The 21,286-nt window shown below is 41.7% G+C and overlaps 1 protein-coding gene across 2 annotated transcripts; it reads left to right on the plus strand.

The window, feature by feature from the left end:
- Window positions 1-624: 624 nt before the first annotated feature.
- On the plus strand, window positions 625-20,737 carry LOC120026915 (splicing factor, proline- and glutamine-rich-like). 2 transcript variants are annotated; one of them, XR_005473249.1, is made up of 12 exons: window positions 625-1,686; window positions 2,327-2,515; window positions 2,638-2,939; window positions 3,050-3,145; window positions 4,373-4,569; window positions 4,659-4,743; window positions 4,826-4,940; window positions 5,052-5,094; window positions 5,316-5,410; window positions 19,608-19,659; window positions 20,425-20,501; window positions 20,625-20,737. XR_005473249.1 is itself a non-coding variant. In XM_038971659.1 (10 exons), the coding sequence occupies exons 1-10, from the start codon at window positions 766-768 to the stop codon at window positions 10,036-10,038; spliced, it is 2,157 nt and encodes a 718-aa protein (XP_038827587.1). In that variant the 5' UTR covers window positions 625-765; the 3' UTR covers window positions 10,039-10,428. The 2 variants fall into 2 exon arrangements, 1 of the variants encoding a protein (XP_038827587.1); XM_038971659.1 differs by lacking the exons at window positions 19,608-19,659; window positions 20,425-20,501; window positions 20,625-20,737 and adding an exon at window positions 9,925-10,428.
- Window positions 20,738-21,286: the final 549 nt, after the last annotated feature.

Consider the following 21,286-nt stretch of genomic DNA (forward strand, 5'->3'; position numbering starts at 1 on the left):
TGTGTGTGTGTGTGTGTGTGTGTGTGTGTGTGTGTGTGTGTGTGTGTGTGTGTGTGTGTGTGTGTGTGTGTGTGTGTGTGTGTGTGTGTGTGACTTAGCCTCCAAGGACAACATTCATTTACCACATTATTTATAGGCTAATCCCCCTGCACTGAAGTGGTAGCTTCCACTTGAGCCACATACTAGAAATCACCCAGTTTTCATAGCCACACCAATATTTCAACTTTAATTTTCCAACAAATAAAGGTACATTTGATACATGTGAAAAACTATATAGAAATCTACATTTTACAGTGCAAAAAAATGTGAAATTGAAAAACATTTTCAATTTAAACGAGTGGATCAGACAATTGAGAACTTGAGAAATTCAAACGAATATTATATTATTCCATTTGAACAAGTGCATTAGATTATTAGACTGATAATCGTTACATGGACCGTGAACTTATTATGATTTCCATCAAAAATATTATTTTCTATATATATAAAGAAAATATATAAAAAGAAACAGGCTTGTTTTCCCCCCCAAAAATATCACATCAGATGGAGACGCCCGGTATGTAAATACATCCGGGCGGAGATACGCAGGCGCAAGTGGGATTCCTTTCAAAATCACTACGACGACGTTTTTGAATCGCCATTTTAGAAAAGAAGAAGAGCTGTTCGGAACAAAAGCAGTAAGTTAGCTACATACTTCAACGCTTTGTTTACGCTTAACGGTATATTACATCTTTGTATTTTATCCAGTGATCCTACAACGCAGATATGTCTCGGGACAGATTTAACATTAACGTTAGAGGAAATAACCGTGGGGCTGGATTTCAACGCCGGGGAGCTGGGCCTGGTGGTCCGATGCGAGGTGGAATGGGTAACCTGAATAATTTCAGACAAAACCAACACCCCTTTCAAAGAGGGCCTCATCCCGGTAACTTTGGAAAACCACCCAACCAGATACGTCCGATAACCCCTCAGAAGCCTCTGCCACCTACTATTTCCCAGCCAGGCGCTCAACCGATTCGGCCACCACCTACTCCTGGCCCTGCGCTAACCATGAAGGGCCCCGTACAGCAACAACAGCAGGCCGCGGCCGCAGCAGCAGCAGCAGCAGGACCTCCGGCGCCCACAGTAACGACTCCAGCACCGGCGGCAACACCTCCGGCGGTTGCAGTAGCACCTCCGGCGGTTGCAGCAGCAGCACCTCCGGCGGTTGCAGCAGCAGCACCTCCGAAAGCCGCCGCAGCAGCACCTCCGAAAGCCGCCGCTGCAGCAGCACCGCCGAAAGCCGCCGCTGCAGCAGCACCGCCGAAAGCCGCCGCTGCAGCAGCACCCCCGAAAGCCGCCGCTGCAGCACCTCCGAAAGCCGCAGCTACACCTCCGGCGGCCGCAGCAGCAGCGCCGTCAGGTCAACCAAAAATGCTGTCACCACCTCCGAAGCCTGTTCCTCCGAAACCCGCAATCTCATCTCCCCCACCAAACCAAATGAAGAAACCAGCATTTTCATCTCCCCCACCAAACCAAATGAAGAAACCAGCATTTTCATCTCCCCCACCAAACCAAATGAATAGGAACCAGCAAAGAGCAGGACCAGGCAACGCCAATGGAAATGGGCATAAATCTGCACCCTTTAACAAAAAACCTGAACCTCAGAATACTTCAATGGAGGCCGAGGAAGCCCAGCACCCCAAGGTTAGTAAGGACGCCAGTCACACTAACTAACATTCCGTAATTAGTATGTTAACTAGCTACTGTATTTTAGCTAATGTTAGCAATGCAGATGTGTTATGTTAAATACAAGTGGACCCACTGAGCTAGTAAAGCTTTCCGTTCAAAACGAAACACTCTGCGGAGTTATCCAGCGAACGTTAGCTAATTAAGCTAGGTGGCTAACTGTTACATGGGAGACACGTCGGCCATTTTGTGTGAGAATCTAGCGACGACGATGTGTATACTTTGATATATATTTTTTTAAACCACGGGTACATTTCGACAATGTTACTGAAAGCTGATTTCTATATAATCATCCACACGACGCGGTTAACAAGCGCATGGAAGAAGCCACTGAGAAGACGCAAACTAAAAGTTGGGCCTTTTTCCTCAACTGTGGGGGGTGTAAACCGATTGAGTAACATGCATATACCCTAGCTAGTTAGTACTAACTGGGTCCTTTGTCCCCGTGATAATTTCATACAATCCAAATAGCTGATCTTATCCCAACTACTTTTACATTTTGGTTTTGTTTAACTACGGTTAAGGTTAATTACAAGTAATGTTCTAGTAACATTATCATTGACATTTTGGTATTGGAAACTGAACGTTGTCTCTGTAGGAGTTGAGAGCGACGTTGTCATCGCTGCGCAGACCTGGCGAGAAGACATACACTCAACGATGCCGCCTTTTCATTGGAAATCTTCCCAATGATATCTCAGATGACACATTCAAGAAGCTGTTTGCGAAGTATGGCGAGCCCAGTGAGATTTTCATCAACAAAAACAAAGGCTTTGGCTTCATACGCCTGGTAAGTGCACCACACTGTGGTTGCATGACATTGTCATTTTAGTAGTTGGCTCTACCATAAAGTCATTTTTGGTGTTTATTGCCCCCTCTAGTTACAGTTTAAAAGCCTTTCTACCATTCCAGGAATCCCGTGCATTGGCTGAGATAGCAAAAGCTGAACTGGATGATGTGCCCATGAAAGGCAGACCGCTTCGGGTGCGCTTTGCAACTCACTCTGCTGCACTGTCTGTGAAGAACTTGTCACCTTTTGTTTCCAATGAGCTACTGGAGGAGGCCTTCTCCCAGTTTGGAGTGGTAGAGAGAGCTGTGGTAATTGTAGATGATCGCGGGCGCTCCACTGGCAAGGGCATTGTTGAATTTGCCTCTAAGCCTGCTGCACGAAAGGCCCTGGATCGTTGCAACGATGGTGTCTTCTTGCTCACCACGTAAGTTATATACATCTATTTGGCAACATTAAGTAGAGCATGAATGCACATGAAGCTTTCTCCTAATGGCTCATGCTTTTGCACTGTAATTGATACTCTTAATGTCTTAGGTCACCTCGTCCAATTGTCGTTGAGCCTCTTGAACAATATGATGATGAGGATGGTCTACCAGAGAAACTGGCACAGAAGAACCACAACTATCATAAGTAACCCTCACTTCATATAACTAAATGGCTTTAATTCAATAGCATATGGGATTTTGTGCTTGATTGGTGTGCGTATTTTGTTTTCTTATTACCACACCCACAGTATACCTTTGATGTTATGCTCATTTTGAGTTGAGAATTGGAAATATAGCTATTGTAGCCAGGTGCTGCCCGGGTGGATCTTTTCATGCAAATTGCGCTGCTAACCCTATCATTCCCGAGATTCCAGCAATCTGCTTTTCATTTATCTGCATGTCCATATTTACCCAAACAATGAAGTGTTATACCATTTTTCTTTTCAGGACAACAAGGGCTACAAGTAGACAAATTTTTTTTTTGACATAAACCGTTGCATTCCTGAGTTTTATTGGCAAATGTCAAAAAAAATAAGCACAGCCAAAGCAAAAATCTGCTGCAAATGAATTAGTACAAATCATAGAGCGAAATGTGACGTGTTCGTGAGTCTCCGCTTTTAATAGTTTGTATTAAAAACACGGACCCAGCCTCCCGGGTGGCGCAGTGCTGGGTTCAAGCCCAGGCTCTGTCGCAGCCGGCCGTGACCGGGAGGCCCATGGGGCTGCGCGCAATTGGCCCAGCGTTGTCCAGGTTGGGGAGGGTTTGGCCGACAGGGATATCCTTGTCTCATCGCGCACTAGCGACTCCTGTGGCGCCCGGGCACAGTGCACGCTGACCAGGTCGCCAGGTGTACAGTGTTTCCTCCGACACATTGGTGCGGCTGGCTTCCGGGTTGGATGTGCATTGTGTCAAGAAGCAGTGTGGTTGGGTTGTGTTTCGGAGGACGCTTGGCTCTCGACCTTCGCCTCTCCCGAGTCCGTACGGGAGTTGCAGCGATGAGACAAGACTGTAACTACTACCAATCGGGTCCCGCAGGGATCCGCCCATTTCCCACCAACACCGCATCACACAGACGAATGGTTGGTATCTACGGATGCAGAAATAGACAAATCCAATGCCACAACCCACAAGTCTGTAGCTCAAACAACACAATGTTTAAGAAGGGTTATAAGTCGGGCATGCGTTACAAAACGGGCATGCGTTAAGGTGGGACTCGTTGGGCTAAAGTGCTTACCAGATGTTGGGTTGGCAGATGAGACAGCTGTTAAAATCCACTCCAGTTGATTTTCTGATAAAATGATTACCTATGTTGAGTACCCCTCTATGTACGTCTTGGTTACAACTTTCTATTCTAACAACTTGTGGCTGCAGGGAGCGGGAGGAGCCGCCCAGGTTTGCCCGTCCTGGCACGTTTGAGTTTGAGTACTCTAAGCGCTGGAAGTCCCTGGACGACATGGAGAAGCAGCAGCGGCAGCAGGTGGAGAAGAACATTCGCGAAGCCCGCGAGAAACTGGAGGGAGAGATGGACGATGCGTTCCATGTGCACCAGGCCAACATGATCCGCCAAGGCAAGTTTAGTTTGGGACAGACGACCACCTTTCAAAATAGAAAAGCATTTAGCAGTGTCTTACATGTATGTTCTTGCACTCTTGTTTAGATCTGCTGAGGCGGGAGGAGGAACTACGGCGCATGGAAGAGATGCACAGTGCAGAGATGCAGAAGAGGAAAGAGATGCAGCTCAGGTATTGAAACTTGTTTGAGTCACTTTTTGTTCCACAATTTATTAATTGGAGTGTTACTGAAACTTGGCAGTGTGCATAACAGGCAGGAGGAGGAGCGTCGCCTACGCGAGGAGGAGATGCTTCGCCAGAGGGAGATTGAGGAGCAAATGCGCCGCAAGCGTGAGGAGGCCTACAGAAGTGGAAACTTCATGGACAATGTAAGTTAAGCTGAGATGGACAATGTAAGTTAAGCTGAGCAGAGTATCATACAACCATTCAGATCTTGACATTTGCAACTGAGCTGCGTCTTCTTACTGTCTTGATTTCAGAGGGATATGAGAATGACTCAGGGTGGTGCCATGGGCATGGCTGGTGAGTAGTATATCTTATAACAATTTGTTTTCATTAATTGTAATTTGTGTGTTGTGTTCTTGCAACCCATATCTTGAATTTCAGCTGGATCCAGAAATGTGTTTTGAAACGAGAGTACGGAGTTTGACTGCTTTTATAAAAGCATATGACAACATTGCCCCTTAAGGGCTGCCCTGACTCTCATTTTAATTTATGACGTGTAGTCCTGTTGTCCCTACTAGAAAATCAATTTGGCTCACCCAACCAGAAGTTCCCCATGGGACACCAAGGCATGGGTGGACCCAGCGCTGGGGGAGCCATGATTCCCAACGAAATGGTAATGTATTCCAAATGGATTCCAACACTAATAGGGCCCAGTTGAGTGTGGGTTTTTCCACTGCTTGCTGTAGTTGTCATCAGGGAGAGTGAAGTAGATGGTTTCGCTCCGGTCGGCCAAGTTTGGAAGCGTGTGGAAGAAATGAAGCTTGTTTGCATCTTCTGAGGCGTCTCTGCCATGTTGAGATTAAATTTGTGCTCAACGGCTGTTTTCAGCAACAGCATGTTACCTCAGTTCCTCTATTCTTACAGCCTGTATTTCAGCTGAAAAGAATCAACCTGTACTAAACCCGGTGAATTGTGTTCCAGTGCTTTCTCAAAGCTACTTCGTGTAATGGACCAGTTGCAAGCCCTGTCTTGTGAGCCAGACAGGCACTTTTTCTTGGCAAGTGGAAAGATGTCACCCGGTAGCATTTTTTTTGTGGCAATTTGTGGATTTAGAACTTTCCCATACACTCATTGACTCATGCTATCACATGAAATGGTACAGATGCTGTCTTGGTGTAACCTGGAAATATTGTTAGGGGCCTCAGTGTGAAAAGTGAACTTCCTGCAATGTTCTCTTGTGGCATGGATTGACTACCTAGTTGTTGTAACATTTCCCCAGCCACCACCTTGTCCAAGCAATTCAAATGAAGGGTTTTAGTACAGGTTGCTTTATGAAGCAAATGTCTCTTGACATACCATTAAGCTAATGGGTAAGCTCCTTAGTGCAACTTGCATAACAGAATATGAAGAACTGAGGATGACAGGCATTGCATTGACTGCTGGGAACCGTGTGCTATTTGTACCCTGTGGGTGAAACCCTCTAAGGCCCAGAATGTGATGAAGGCATCCGCGTTAGGCCTATGGCAGGCAGGTGTATTAATGTCCTTTTTTATGTTATAGGCTAAATGCAATTAATAAGTTAAATATCTGGTAACTTCCTTAAATGGTCTGACGCAAAGCTGTTAAGTCCATTTTTAGAAGGGATACAGCTTGTGTTTTGTATGAGTTAAGTTTTTATACTGTCAAGGATCTATCAATTCGTGTAATGGCACACGGCCGCTTTGACGCAAGGGTGGCAAAACAATCTGGCAGGAAAAACAGCACAACAGGTCGGCCACTTTTGCAATAGGTGAGCAGATGTTGCTTTTCGATACTGGATTGTGCAGTTCGACAACGTGTCTTACTGATAGCTCCACGTGTCAGTTTTTCTGTTCTTCAGTGCAAGCAATGCAAAATGAACCCACCTTTTTGTAGTGCAGGGATCGCATAGGGAAGGTAAGATTACTCTGAAGGGAAGATGGCTAGTAGACATGTTACTGTCTGGTCTTGCCGCTACACACATGGACGCAATGACACATCGGGATGCCATTTATTGAAGTTGACATTAGAACTACAATTAATTGACCAAGCACAAGCATTTATTAGTTTGAAGAAAATGGCTGATATGGCTACGCCTGCCTTACCTAAGCCTGCTTTTGTTAGGCAAATTGTGCCCAAATAGAATCAACAATTAATACAATTTTTACACCATGTGCCTAGATCAACATACTTGTAGATGAACATTCATTTTTAGAGTTTAGGCATTTTAAAGTGTGAAACATGGCTTAATTCAAACAAGTCTTCTGAATATGACTGGGGTAAAAGGTCTACAAATGTTTAGGACACCTTAAAGGACATTATTCCTATATCTGAAGTAAATCTCTATTTTTGATGTAAAACTGAAATGTTCTAGAAGGGTCCAGACTAGAGGTCAACTGATTAATCGGCATGGCCGATCAATTAGGGCCGATTTCAAGTTTTCATAACAATCGGTAAGTGGCCTTTTTGGACGCCGATTACATTGTAATCCACAAGGAAACTGGGTGGCAAGCTGACCACCTGTTACGTGAGTGCAGCGTCAATAGGACCTTGTGGTTGCAAGGGGCCAGGTAAGTTGCTAGCTAGCATTAAACTTATCTTGTAAAAAAAAAAAACCCATCAATCTTCACATAATCACTAGTTAACTACACATGGTTGATATTACTAGTTTAACTAACTTGTCCTGCGTTGCATGTAATCAATGCAGTGCCTGATAATTTATCATTGAATCACAGCCTACTTCAATTTCGCCAAATGGGTGATTTAACAAAAGCGCATTCGCGAAAAAGCACAATCGTTGCACAAATGTACCTAACCATAAACATCAATGCCGTAAGATCAATACACAGAAGTGTTTATTTTTAAACCTGCATATTTAGTTGATATTGCCTGCAAACATTACATTTATTTTAACTAGGGAAATTGTCACATCTCTTGCATATACCCTGACTCTGCTTGCACTGAACGCAACAGTTTGTGCCGCCTGGCTCATTGCAAACTGAACTAAGTTGCCAGAATTCTACATAATTAGTACATGACATTGAAGGTTGTGCAATGTAATAGCAATATTTAGAGTTGGGGTTGCCACCTGTTCGATAAAATACGGAGCGGTTCCGTATTTCACTGAAGAATAAACGTTTTGTTTTCTAAATGATAGTTTCCGGATTTGACCATATTAATGTCCAAAGGTTTGTATTTCTGTGTTATAGTCTATGATTTGATATTTGATAGAGCAGTCTGACTGAGCGGTGGTAGCAAGCTCGTAAGCATTCATTCAAACAACACTTTACTGCGTTTGCCAGCAGCTCTTAGCAGTGCTTGAAACACAGCACTGTTTTTGACTTCAAGCCTATCAACTCCTGAGATTAGGCTGGCAATACTAAAGTGCCTATAAAAACATCCAATAGTCAAAAATATAGGAAATACAAATGGTATAGAGAGAGTTGACGAGTCATAACTTAAGTAAAAAAATAAGTGTTCATTGTTCATTCAGTATTGTTTAAATTGTCATTATATAAATAAATAGATCGATTTAATCGGTAAAGGCTTTTTTTGGTCCTCCAATAATCGGTGCCGGCGTTGAAAAATCATAATCGGTCGACCTCTAGTCCAGACACCCAATGTGATGTGGCTTATTTTGACAAATTTACCCCAGCCGCGATACACTTCCTCGGTGCTCCTTGTGTCGTATCAGGGCACGCCAAAGACATGAACAAAAGCACCCAAACACATCCATTTAGTATAGTTATGTAGGTCTTTAATGTTGTACACAATTTGTTTCCCTTAACTTTTTCCGCAATGTTGTGATCCATTTTTGAGTCGTGCTGTTTACCTCACGCAGCTTTGCAGGCTGAGCCTTTCCCTATAGTACATGGACACAGACCGCGCAACACAGCTGGTAAAAGAAATGGTTTGAGTCAAGGAAATGGAACATAACGTTGTGGATAAAGTTCGGAATGTCATGTGTACAACATCTAAAGACCTACGTTAATATACTGACAGCTTGTCTGTTTCTAAAATGACATGTTTTTTGTTGCGTTTGTTCATGTCTTTTGCATTTTCTGATGCTGCACAATGAGCAGTGAGGAAGTGAAGGACCCTTCTAAAACATTCCATATGCATAAAACATTGATTTACTTTTTTCGGGAGCAGGGTGGACATTTGTGTATATGCAAAATGGAACATTGTCTTTTCATCCAGGAACTGCAGTAGATAATCTGGATTTGCCACAACCGCTGTGAAACTTCAGTTTTGAGTCTTAACCAATATGGACCTATTTTGCGTCACCTACTGGTATATTTCCAAATATGTGATGGTTATTAAATTGTAGAAGGTTTGGTTGGTGAAATGGCACTCTGTAAAGCGCAGACCCTGCAAATAACATGGCAGGATTAGGCTAATGAACATCTACTTGAATTAGTGGTAGCCTATTGGCGAGCCTGTAGATTCGCTTACACTTGTAGTTTGTAATGTGAAATTTACCCCCCCCCCCCCCCGGTTCAGTGTTTTACTAAAGCCATGAACTCTTCAAGATTAACAAATGGGTAAGACTTCATGTGGGCTCATTGATTAAAATCAAAATTTTCCCACTATTTTACTGCCATTTGAAAGGTCATCAATACTGTAGTCGTGCAGTGATATCCTACTAGTGTGTTTTAAGCAATAGAGGCAACGCGAGCAACAGATTTACAGCTATATTGTTAAATAGGCCTGATATAGTTCTACACAAAGAATTTTAAGAAGGTGGAATTGTAGCGCTGAAGTGCTTTTATTGTCGGGCCTACCTGTAGGTTTTGGCATTATATGTAACCGTTGGGCCATAGCAAACTGGCAGTCTTCCCCAAAATGCTCCACATGATGCCAGTAGTGAATGATGTAGCCCAGCCTTTTGGCATGCACAGCAGACTATGGTAGGACCTAACTAACGAAAACATTACCCTTTCTTCCTTCTCTGTATGTTACCTGTGGCACCTGTGGATCTGCGTATTGGAACTATTTCAACGAACGTTTCCCTTGGACATGTCTCCTGCTGTTTATTTTGTCATGGCTCTCAAACAAACCCAATTCTCTACCCCCTCCCCTGAATATGGACTTGAACTGTGTGCACCGCACTGCTCTCCCCTCACCCCCTCCAATCTGGCTCCTTGGTATGGTTGTTAATCCCTATAGCGAAATGAGCGAAACTTCCCTCAGGGAGGCCGGGGGGGACTGGGTCCTAACAACCAAGGGTTTGGCAGGGTCCGTGAGGAGTTTGATGGGCCTGCCAAGAAGCCCCGCTTTTAAATCTGTTCAGTGTCATTCATAGCAGCGTTTTTGTGTAGATTCTCTGAACATCTTCACATTGAGTCATAATTGTTGTATTTAAGTTGAAAGTGTTCTTGCATTTTAGCCTGAAGACTCATTCATTTTTATGGCAAGTTAGGTTTTTTCTTTTTTTGATTTTGTATTTGGAGTAGTGTGAAATTAATACATTGGTCACCCTCAGTGATCATAGCGCTTTCTCACCTATGTATAACTTTCTTTCCAGTTGTATCATGCTCTGTGACTCGTGTCGTAAATGGTGATAAATGTCAACTTTTCTCACCTTTCTCAATGGCTGTGTTTTGTGCCATTTAAGATTTGAAGTAAAAACATGTAACTTTACAATAAAGACTTCAGTTGGTTCTCTCCAAACCCTCTTAAAGTTTATTTTAGCCCTTAGTTATCCTAAATAAGCCCAGCAAGAGTTTAAGCCTTTTGCTCTAGCCGTCATCTATTAAGTGGGTCAATTATAGACTAATATATTGTCTAGCATACCCTGGATTTAGTATGTTGGAATGCCTGGGGGTGACTTTAATGTTATTCATCACCATGTTCCCATGTGAATGAAATTGAACAAATATGCATACTGAGACAGTATTGCTAAAGCCAAGAAAGTTGACATTTTAGAGCAGCACAGTTAGGCCAAGTAGAAATTGTACCTGTGGGGCCCAATGTTGACAACGGAAATAAGCAGTCCTGGTGTCAAACGCGACTAATGTTTCTAGAAGAAAAACAATATAAAAAAAATAATCTGGAATTAGTAATGCCCTTGGAAAGTCTCAGTTAAAATGAAAGTTTCGGTTCAGTTTTTCAACTTTCATTAACAATTGCTTTAAACGAATGACTTTGTCTAGCCCTAATTGAAGTGATATGGTCTTTGACAACTGTTTCTTTGGCGTTGATAAAAAGGAGTTTTGTTGGACTGTTCCAAAGTTGGCCTCATATTGAACCAAGGTCAAAGGTCCACCTTGACCCGCGCTAATGTTTAAAAGCAGCACTTCATTCATAAGTCTCTTGATATTGCAATATGTAATCTGTTACATTCCAATGAATGTATCATACAAGAGAATGTATGAAAAGGATCTATGAATCTTACCCTAAATAATTCTAGTTCCAGCCACTGTCTGACGTGTGCAAGTCATAATTCAACTGGTCATGTTATTACGAGAAACTGTGAGGGGGACCGGTAGCGTGTGCTTTTGCCCTCAATGCTAACGTAGAACTTTTCAGCCTCTTTTTTATTTATGGCTCTTTCCCTGGATTTCTTTAGTAGCTCTCCTAGCCTAAGCGCTGATGATAAACCAAGAGTGGTGTGAACTGATTCATTCCAGCGAGTACCACTGTCATTTTGAATTTTCACATTCAGATTAGACAACTAAGTCAAACCATCATGGAAGCGTTAAAGGGGTAGTTTCGGGAGCCAATGCTAGCGTTTGTGCTAGCTTAGCGCAAAGACTGGAAGTCTTGATGTTACCTGTACCTGAATTTCCCATCTTTGCGTTAAGCTATTTAGCATTGGCTTGCTAAACTACCTCTTCAATCTGGATGCATAGACCAATGGTAGCCAGAAGTTCACCTGACTCTGGGGAATTAAATAATGGGCTCAAACTTTCCCTAGGATTAGGGCAGATTGACAGTTTTTAACTAATTATCTTTCACGCATTTACGAAGATGCGTTATGAAAGTGCCAGCCCTTTGCAACAATTTTTTTTTTTTTTACGTCTTTGATTACACCTCAATCTATTTTCCAACTGAGACTTAAGGCGACACACACCGAAGGGTAGATATGTCAGCATTTAAAATACATTTAAAAAATTGCCAAGAAGACTACAAAGAATGTAACATTTTCTGTGTAGGAACATTTCTTTATTGAAGAACTTGCTCCTCCTAGTTAGGAAATTCTCACCCTTTTCAAAAAGATATATATATATATTTTTTTTTTTACATCGTTATGGAAATACCAACAGTCACTATGTAGTTGAACTCAATAGGCTCTTACAATTTCGGCAAAATTTCTACCTCAACAATTACAGCAAAAAGATCGGTCATGGTTGTGGAGCATGTTAATCAAATGACTAAACATTCAGTTTATCTAACCCGTTGTCTACTCAAATATCAAGTACCTTGACAAAAGTAATGTAAACCATTCAATGTTTCTATGTTTTCTGTACATTTCTTCTTTGACAGGTTTCGCCACCTTATTAAAGGTTGCAGTGTGCAAGGAGACCTTTCTAAACCAATAGATCCTAGGCCTAACTGAGTAGCACTTAATACAGTTTACGCCTATGACTTGTCTTAAACAGACCAACCTGATGAAGACAGTCTTGCCTTAGTGAAGAGTTGGCAGTTAAGGTTCAGTATTGTAACGGTACCAGTTGGTGAAATAGTTTTGATTTAACAACTGATTGGAACAGACACCCCATCTCATATTCTTACTGGGTGTTATTGCCAGTGGATCTAGGTGATTTGGGAGACTATGGGATCCAGTTTGCCTGAATGGCTGAATAACAAGACCAATGATTGAATCTGGCACTGTTTGTTAGGGTGTATGTTTCTAGGTGAACTCTTGTCAGCTCTTGCTGGACTACTCACCAAGTTGGTCAACTTACGTACTAATGTAGGCCTACAGGCAACTCAGTTGGATATAGTCCCAGTAGTGCAATATACTGAGAAAGATCTGACCTCATTTTAAATGGAATTTTGACTTGATCTGTGGAGATCTGATGTTAACAAAGAATTACCAGGGGTTGCTTTATTTTAGCTTCTTGGGCTGCGTTTACAGGCAGACCAATTCTGTTATTTGTCCCACTAATTGGTATTTTGACATCAGATCTTTTCAGAGCTGGTCTGATTCGTCAAAATAATTAGTGAGAAAATAATCAGAATTAGGCTGCCTGCCTAAACGCAGCCATAGTATCATACTCTTACGTTTGCAGATGGAATCACAGATCAGGACACAAACTAATGGTTAAAATATATATTGCTAGCTTTGTTTATATGCACCTGTAGTGGGGATGTAGACCACCCATTTAGTGTTTTTTATATATATATATATATATACTGAACAAGAATATAAACTCAACATGCAACAATTTCAAAGATTTTACTGAATTACAGTTCACTTAAGAAATTTGAACAACAGAAATAAAGTAATTAGGCCCTAATCTATGTATTTCACATGACTGGGCAGGGGCAAAGCCATGGGAAGGCATAGGCCCACCCATTTAGGAGCCAGGCCAAGCATAGTTAGTTTTTCCCTACAAAAGGGCTTTATTACAGACATACTTGTCAGTTTCATAAGCTGTCCGGGTGGCTGGTCTCTGATCCCGCAGGTGAAGAAGCCAGATGTGGAGGTCCTGGGCTGGCGTGGTTACATGCGGTTGTGAGGCCGGTGTGACAACTGCGTATTTTATTGGCCCTTTATTGTCCCCAGTACAAGGTGCACCTGTGTAATCAGCTACTTCATATGGTACACCTGGTGGATGGATTGTTTTGGCAATGGAGGAATGCTCACTAACAGGGATGTAACCAAATTGGTGCACAAAATTTGAGATGTGCCTTTGGTGCGTGTGGATCTTTTATTTTAGCTCATGGGACCAACACTTTACATGTTGCGTTTTATATTTTTGTTCAGTATATTTATTTTTAGAATAGTGTTGTCCTGGCTTTGTATGGATTATGGAAGTACTCCACTCTGATAGTTTTGTATCAAAGACCTTGTATAACCGATGGAAGTCTTTGGTAGACCTTCCCCTTATTCCCCGTCACCCTTCAGCAGACTCAGGAGACCTGCGTACCTATAAGGAGAGAGAGGCTTGTCTTTTTCAAGTGTCTTGAGTGCATGGGGGTGCAGTAGCTGTGCAATAAAGTCCAACAGCCAGCCTGCCCCATTCCACAGTAGAGGCTCCGGCAGTTGGTTACGTTGAGGATCAGTAGTTCTGCAGAAGTCAGTGGACAGTAGAGCCTGGACTTGTGTGCAGCGAGAGGTATGCTTACAGAGCCACTGAGAAGGTAAGTGTTCCTGTTTTATGATTTGTTTAAATGCCAAACTTAACTGCTCTACCTTCCTCTGTCACGTAATGTGACGATACAGGGGTTCTGGCATCACACTTCTGAAAAATGGAATCACAGTGCAGTACTTGTTCCTTCCTCCTGTATGTGAACTTGTGGCAGTGTTTGTGTTTTTTAGCCTGTGCAGTATCTGATATTTTCCCTTTCATTTTTTGACCAAAGCTGGTCTCTGTATGAAACGAGCTGTATATGGATGGCTGTGTCACTGGCTCAACAATGAATAGTGAATGATGGTGTATACCCTCAACTCTACTTTAGGTCAGTGCAGTCAACACAACTCCTTTTGCAGATACTTCTCTTTCAAGCTGTAATGACCTTTTGAAACAAAGTGCAAAGTTCTCACAAACGTATTGCCGGGGGGAGCGGTGTTGGATTTAGCTGGCATTAGGATTTTGGCATTGAATTCATGGCTTCCTTGGCACTGTAGAAGGGACTCGTAACCAATTGGTAGTCACAAGAAATCGTTGTCGGTGGGCGGCGCTTTATTGTTTATCTTATTCATGACATGCTATTTGATCAAGTAATAGAAGTGATTTGTGAAGCTTTTCCTTTGTAATACTAGGGAAACACTGGACAACAGCATTTACTTTGCCTATATTGCAAACCTTGATACGGTAGCCTACATTTAGACCTAGGCCAAAATGTTGCAAGTAAGGTGTATCGTAGTACTCGAGCACAGGACTCTTGACTCAAGTCGGACTAGTTATTTGCAATAGTGTTGACGTAAACAATATTCAGAGCTTGACATTTGTTCTGGGGGGTGGTGGTTTGTCTGGGGAAATGAGAATCTTCCTTTTGACATTCTTTTTTTTCTAATTTTTTTTTTACTTGATGTGTGCTCTACATGGACTGGCTTGTTTGGGAGTCTGCAATGCAACACTGGCTAGCGATATTTTCCCTATCCATTTCAATATTAAGGCAAGACTCAGAAGGACCTCTAACGAGTCAATGTATTATCATATTTCAGACTGTCTGAATACCCATACTAGCGTACTACATACTTTACTCATCGTTGCATACCGTTTAGTAAAAAGTATGATGCATGCGGCTCCTGAGTAGGTGGGCGGGGCCAAGTGTGGGTGGATTTTTCCTAATTCAACAGACAGGCATTGAATTAACCAGCCTGGTAATGGATAATTTCCAATTCAATATATTTATCTTAATTAGGGCTGTCCCGACTTAAAAAAATATTGGTTGACTGAGTCCTCTGTTCTTATGACACTTTTTTAATTTTAATTTTTTTTATTCTTCCGTGTATATAGACAACCAGAAGAAAAAGACCTTAACAATTCTCCTGCTGGCTTTTGCAGATTCTGCCATTACTCTCCTGAAGTTGCCAGTAATGGGCTACACGGAGTTAGCCACCTTTTTTTTTCTCCCTTATGTGGAATACCTATATATTTCTACCGATCTGTGTGCCAGTTATGGTTTTCATATGCATATTTTCCTGTAACAGTTTCATTTCATTAATAATCATCTCTTCATATTTCCAAATCATTGTCATGGTCTACTCAACATTCTATGTAAATGATACAAACTGAAAGCCAACAAAAACATTGCAACTTGCAGGTAGAGTATATATTTTAAATCCTATAAAGCACATTGGCTATGCATGGGCCTGTCTGCAATGAACTTGAAACATTGTATCAACTTAACTTGGGTCAGGCCCAGAGATTTGCACTAGCGAACGTTGCAACATTGTGCAAAATATTCTGGGCCCTCAGTTTCCTGTGCCAGTCAGTTTCCTGTGCCAGTGAGCTAAGGACAGACACAGCTGAAGGCTATTTGCGCAAGAGATGAGAAGCAGTGCTTGACTTGGGCAGGAGCTGAGTACCGGCACCTCAAATGTTCTACTGCTTCAGCTCCTGTTCCTCTTATTGAATATTAGCTTAAAAGATATTGTGGAGCTCCTGCACCTAAATATAAACAGTACCGGAACCTATTTCAGTCCAAGTCGAGCACTGATAAAATATGCTTATCTGATTTTAATTCTTATGTGGACACCAGGTCAGCACATGCTTTTTCTGTTAATATTTTTTAAATACATTGAGGAACTATAGTCATTCTCAATGGATGTAAAAACTGACTTTGTTTCCTTGCTGTTTGAGTTGAAGGAAATGTTTACTTTGAGTAGCTCCACAGCTCATTGGTGGTGCGTTAAGCCAATTTAGAAATACTATCAGATCTCCAAATGGACACTTTATATGGGCTGCAATTTCTGAGGCTGGTTACTCTAATGAACTTGTCCTCTGCAGCAGAGGTAACTCTGGGTCTTTCCTGTGGCAGTCCTCATGAGAGCCATTTTCATTATAGCGCTTGATGGTTTTTGCAACGGCACTTAAACTTTCAATGTTTTTAATGTTCCGTACTGACTGACCTTCATGTCTTAAAGTAATGATGGACTGTCGTTTCTCTTTGCTTATTTGAGCTGTTCTTGCCGTAATATGGAGTTGGTCTTTTACCAAATAGGGCTATCTTCTGTATACCACCCCTGCCTTGTCACAACACAAATGATTGGCTCAAACGCATTAAGAAGTCAAAGAAATTCCACAAATGAACTTTTAACAAGGCACACCTGTGAATTGAAATGCATTCCAGTCGACTACCTCATGAAACTGGTTGAGAAAATGCCAAGTGTGCAAAGCTCTCAAGGCAAAGGGTGGATACTTTGAAGAATCTCATATTTTGATTTAACACCTTTGGTTACTACACGATTCCATTTGTGTTATTTAATAGTTTTGAGGTCTTCACTATTATTTTACAATGTAGACAATAGTCCAAGGAAAACCCCTGGAATGAGTAGGTGTGTAACTTTATGCTACTGAGCAACTAAATAAAAATATTGGCGTTTCCACAACTCTGTCCTCAACACTACACAGCTGATTTTATAAAAAAAAAAAAAAAAATGGTTTTATTAAATGATCAAAGCTTGAGGATTAGTTGATTATTTCAATCAGCTGTGTAATGCTGGGGCAAAAACCAAAACATGCACCCCTTGGTGTTTTGGGAAACTCTCGTGTATGTGTCTAGTAACTGCATAGGGTCAGTGCAGATAGTTTGGGTACCATTGACTATTTAGTGGTCTAATGAAGCTGTCTGAGCCTGTTGGTCCGAGAGCCGATGCTTCGGTACGGTTTGCCGGACGGTAGCAGAGTGAAGTCTGTCTTGTGTGGCAGCAGTCTTTGGCAATTTTTGGGCCACCTTCTGACACCGCTGGTCAGCAACATAATACACTAAAGCACTGTTCATTGGGAACGAGATGATGATGATGACTGCAACAGCTTGATCATAAATGTTTAAATAATATGTTCAAATCAGAAGGCCTGATTTAAAAAAATATATATATATAATAATTATACATGACGTCAACCCAGACACATCCCGAGTCCCCGGTGCCCACACATTCAGTAATCAAAAGATGGTTTAGTATTTAGTAAGAACAGAATACACTTTTCCATGAGAACAGATCAACTTTTGGTTTCAAAGATTTAGCCTACGGTGCAATACTTGGTCATTTTAAGGTGGACAAACTACTTAGCCTACATTTTTTGAACACCACCGCAGATGCTTCGCTATTTGACGTCTTCCGAATTAAGTGGGTTAGTTTTGTTTGACTACTTGAAGAGAACCTATACCTCGCAGTCCACCTGTTCCAATGCAGTATGGGAAAGTGTGCATCGAATTCTACTAAATAAAGAGCCAGAATTTGTGTAACATTCTGGCATTTAAGCCATACTATTTACAAAAATTAACATGTTATAACATTCTATTTTCTCACACTGAGAACGAGTCATGTGAGATTGTATTCTTTCCCACTATTTGATTTCGGTAGTGCATCCCCATATCTAATTGGTCAGCTGAAATGAGTATGACATCAGTTTAAAAAAAAAAAAGTATACTTATCAGTATGTTGCATACTATTGAATAATTTTTTTGCGTACTTAGCCTATTTAGGACGCAAGTATGGGTATTCGGACATGTCCACAGTATTCTCAATGTAGAAATATTAGAGCAGTGAATTGTATTAATATTTGGGGTCTTCGTCATAGGCAGAAATGCTGTCTTGTCAAGTAGCAGTAGCCTGTTCTTTTGGGGGACATACATGATCGGCAACATCCAATTTTCATGGTTGTACTGCTCTTTACTCATGGGGTCTTACACTTTCATTTGTTCCCCTAGGTAAATTAGGAAGGTTTTAGTTTAATGTGACTTTTGTTCGACCCAGCTTTAATTTATTTACTGTGAGGTAGTAATGGTAATAATAATCACCTTACTGATTTTAGGGAACAGCCTAACTTATGTAGAATGTAACTTTGGTGTATTGCTAAACTCAACTAGAACATGTTAATCCACCGGGCTGTTCTTGGGTGGGGTGGACAGGTAGACTGGGTTTGGGTCTATCTGCGTCATTTACGACCTAGATATGCATAAAGAGACCTTTACTTTAGTGTGGCAGCTGCCATAAAGGCATTTTCTCTCTCCTGTGTTTTGAAACGATCTGTGGCACTGTCAAGAAATGGCCGCCGGTTTTTCTTCCCTGTTTTTTTCCCCCGTTGTGCATTTCATGCCTCAAAGTATCGTCAATTGTCCTTATCAGTGACATTCTCAAGCCAGTGACCAGCCAGCCAATCGATTGTAAAGGGTTCTTCTGTACAGTTCACAAGGACTGTGCCAACCTTGGTGTAGCAGCTTGTATGTAAACGGTGTCTCACGCAGCAAACTTAGTGTTGGTGATCTTGGACTAAGCGTCTTGTGTAGAGAACTACCATGAGCAGTGAAATCAGCCCTAGGGCTGTCGAGTGTGTTGTCTGCACTGTGATCCATTTACCCTCGGAGGTCTCTTTGTGTGGTCAGTCTGCTTCTCCGTATCCCCTTCAGAGTGTGATGCCAGAACTACCCTCCAGGGCCTTAGGGCTGCTACTGGAAGGGCTATGCCCTTTCCAAACTCGCTCTGCAAGACCGACGTCGCAAATACCCATCATGATGTATAAGGTGAAAGCGTCTTCATAGGTGCAACTCCTGACGTTTTGGGGATTTGCTATAACAATACTTTTCCAGTGTAAACCAAGTCAAGCTTACCTTGCTTTGTAACCGTTTCCAGTTCTCACGTATTTGCATGATTGGTGTCATGGCTCTTACGCATTTGCCTGTTACCACAGAAGTTACAAAAAAACATTAGCTATAAAGTGACCTAGGCTATATACTTACTACTTGTCAAAATGCACCCGTATTATTGGGTTTGCGCTTTATTTTTTATGTATGTCTTTTTGGCACAAGTTCTTTATTTTCACATTTTACAGTGTCAGTCAATTAAATCTAGTGCATGCCTGTACTATAGTTTTTGTAATTTTGAATTCCCATAAACATCCTCTACATCCATGTAGTTTAGCACTCAATTCCACAGCTATTTGTATAGGAATGTCTTAGGATCACTTTCCCAAGTTCCTAGCTTCGAACTCATTGTTTCTCTCTTACTGCAGGGGCCTCGGGTGATTGTAGGAGGCTGATGAGCTGCTCCTGGTCTAACATATGGTAAGCTACCTCCCGAGTGGCTAGGTGGATGACTGTCATTGCACCAAAGGGCAAATACTAGTCTGAATTGATGTAATGTTGCAGAGGCATTGTCTACCTCTTTGAAGCATTTGTCTCTTAACCCGTAAGTCTAAGCCCTTGCTAAGCCGGGGGGATGGTTCTACTAAGCTATATGGAATTTAAGGTCATAAGGATCGTTTAGCTATTTTAATTTTAAGACTATGTATGAAATTAAAGTATTTTTAGCCTTACTGTTATTAGCCCAGACACATCTAAGAGAAGTTTGTTCTGAAGTCTGTTTAGTATCTCTCAGATACAGAACAGTCTCCATATGTACTTATAATCATTTTTTTCAACTGGTACCGGGGTAACCAGTTGAGCCCTGTGGGCGTCCTAGCGCAATAACAAACTTGTTCCTGAGTCTCACCTTTTCCACAGCCGGGTCAAATAGTTTATAGGGCCAAACCGTTTGGACGCTACAGATTTTCAGGATGTCTGTCTGACACCGCTCTAGCTTTGGCACCTTTCACTGCAGATGCGCAAGTGTGACATAAGTGGATGCGGTGGATTGAGACCCATCCAATCTCTAGCTTAAACTGACACATTTTCATTAGGATTTTTGTTATGGTAATTAGATTTCCGGGGGGCATGGACATCAACCTTACGGGGTTAAGTACTTTATATTAAACACATGGGAATCTTTGTTTTTGACAATGTTGCTTTGTTCTTAGTGGAAGTTGTTGACTTATGTACCTTTTTTGGCAGGTTAACTGAAGAGACTATCTGTACAAACCTGAGCAGGGACCTTTCTGGTCTCCTAAAGCAAAGAAATGGTTCTGCAGGTTGGTTGAACTGTTCTTAAACATGTTAGTCTAGATAGTGTGGTTGTTATTCCTTGATTCACATTTCCAATGGATGACATTTTGTAGCGACTCATTCCATTTTTCTTTTCTCTCTCCCATAAGGGAAGAATTCTGACGCCGCACCAGGCTCCAACCAGCAGAGAAGCTAGAAGTTCAACGGGACATTATTTATTTTTTCTTTCTACAAGCTATTGTAATAAAAGGTTCAACTTTGAGACTTGTGTTTTGTTTTTAATACATCTGTAATTGTTATAGTGCATCTCTAGAGACGACTACTATCCACAGGGATGTTTTGGCCATTTTAATAGAACTGGTAGCACTTTATTTTACACTACTGTTTCCACTGGAATTTACCAGGCAAAATAGTAAGTTAACACAATTGGTACTAAATTGTGCCTAGTGAAGCTTGTCAAATGACCATAATTACAATGCCATTTAAAGTGTAAAATAAAGTACTGCCTATTTACTTTGCTTATTCGACAATTAAATAGAACTGATTGAACTCATGTGCATGTTTTACATACCTCCCCAAGTATAACATGTTTATAGATCTGCCATGAGTAGATTTTGGGTGACCTATTTAGCTTGTTCTGACTGAGGCCTTGTGATCCCTGTCTACCAGTATATCAAAGCATTTAAACTCGCAAACACACGAAATGCTTATTCTCACCTGTGTCTGGGAAGCCTCTGATTGTCCAGTTATAATTAAGGGGAAGGTGCAGTGTTTCCCTGTGCTGGATCACTCTTGTATCCTGTGGGTTGGC

The sequence above is a fragment of the Salvelinus namaycush genome, chromosome 32 (genome assembly GCF_016432855.1).
Source record: "Salvelinus namaycush isolate Seneca chromosome 32, SaNama_1.0, whole genome shotgun sequence".
In the NCBI taxonomy this organism is placed as follows: domain Eukaryota; kingdom Metazoa; phylum Chordata; class Actinopteri; order Salmoniformes; family Salmonidae; genus Salvelinus; species Salvelinus namaycush.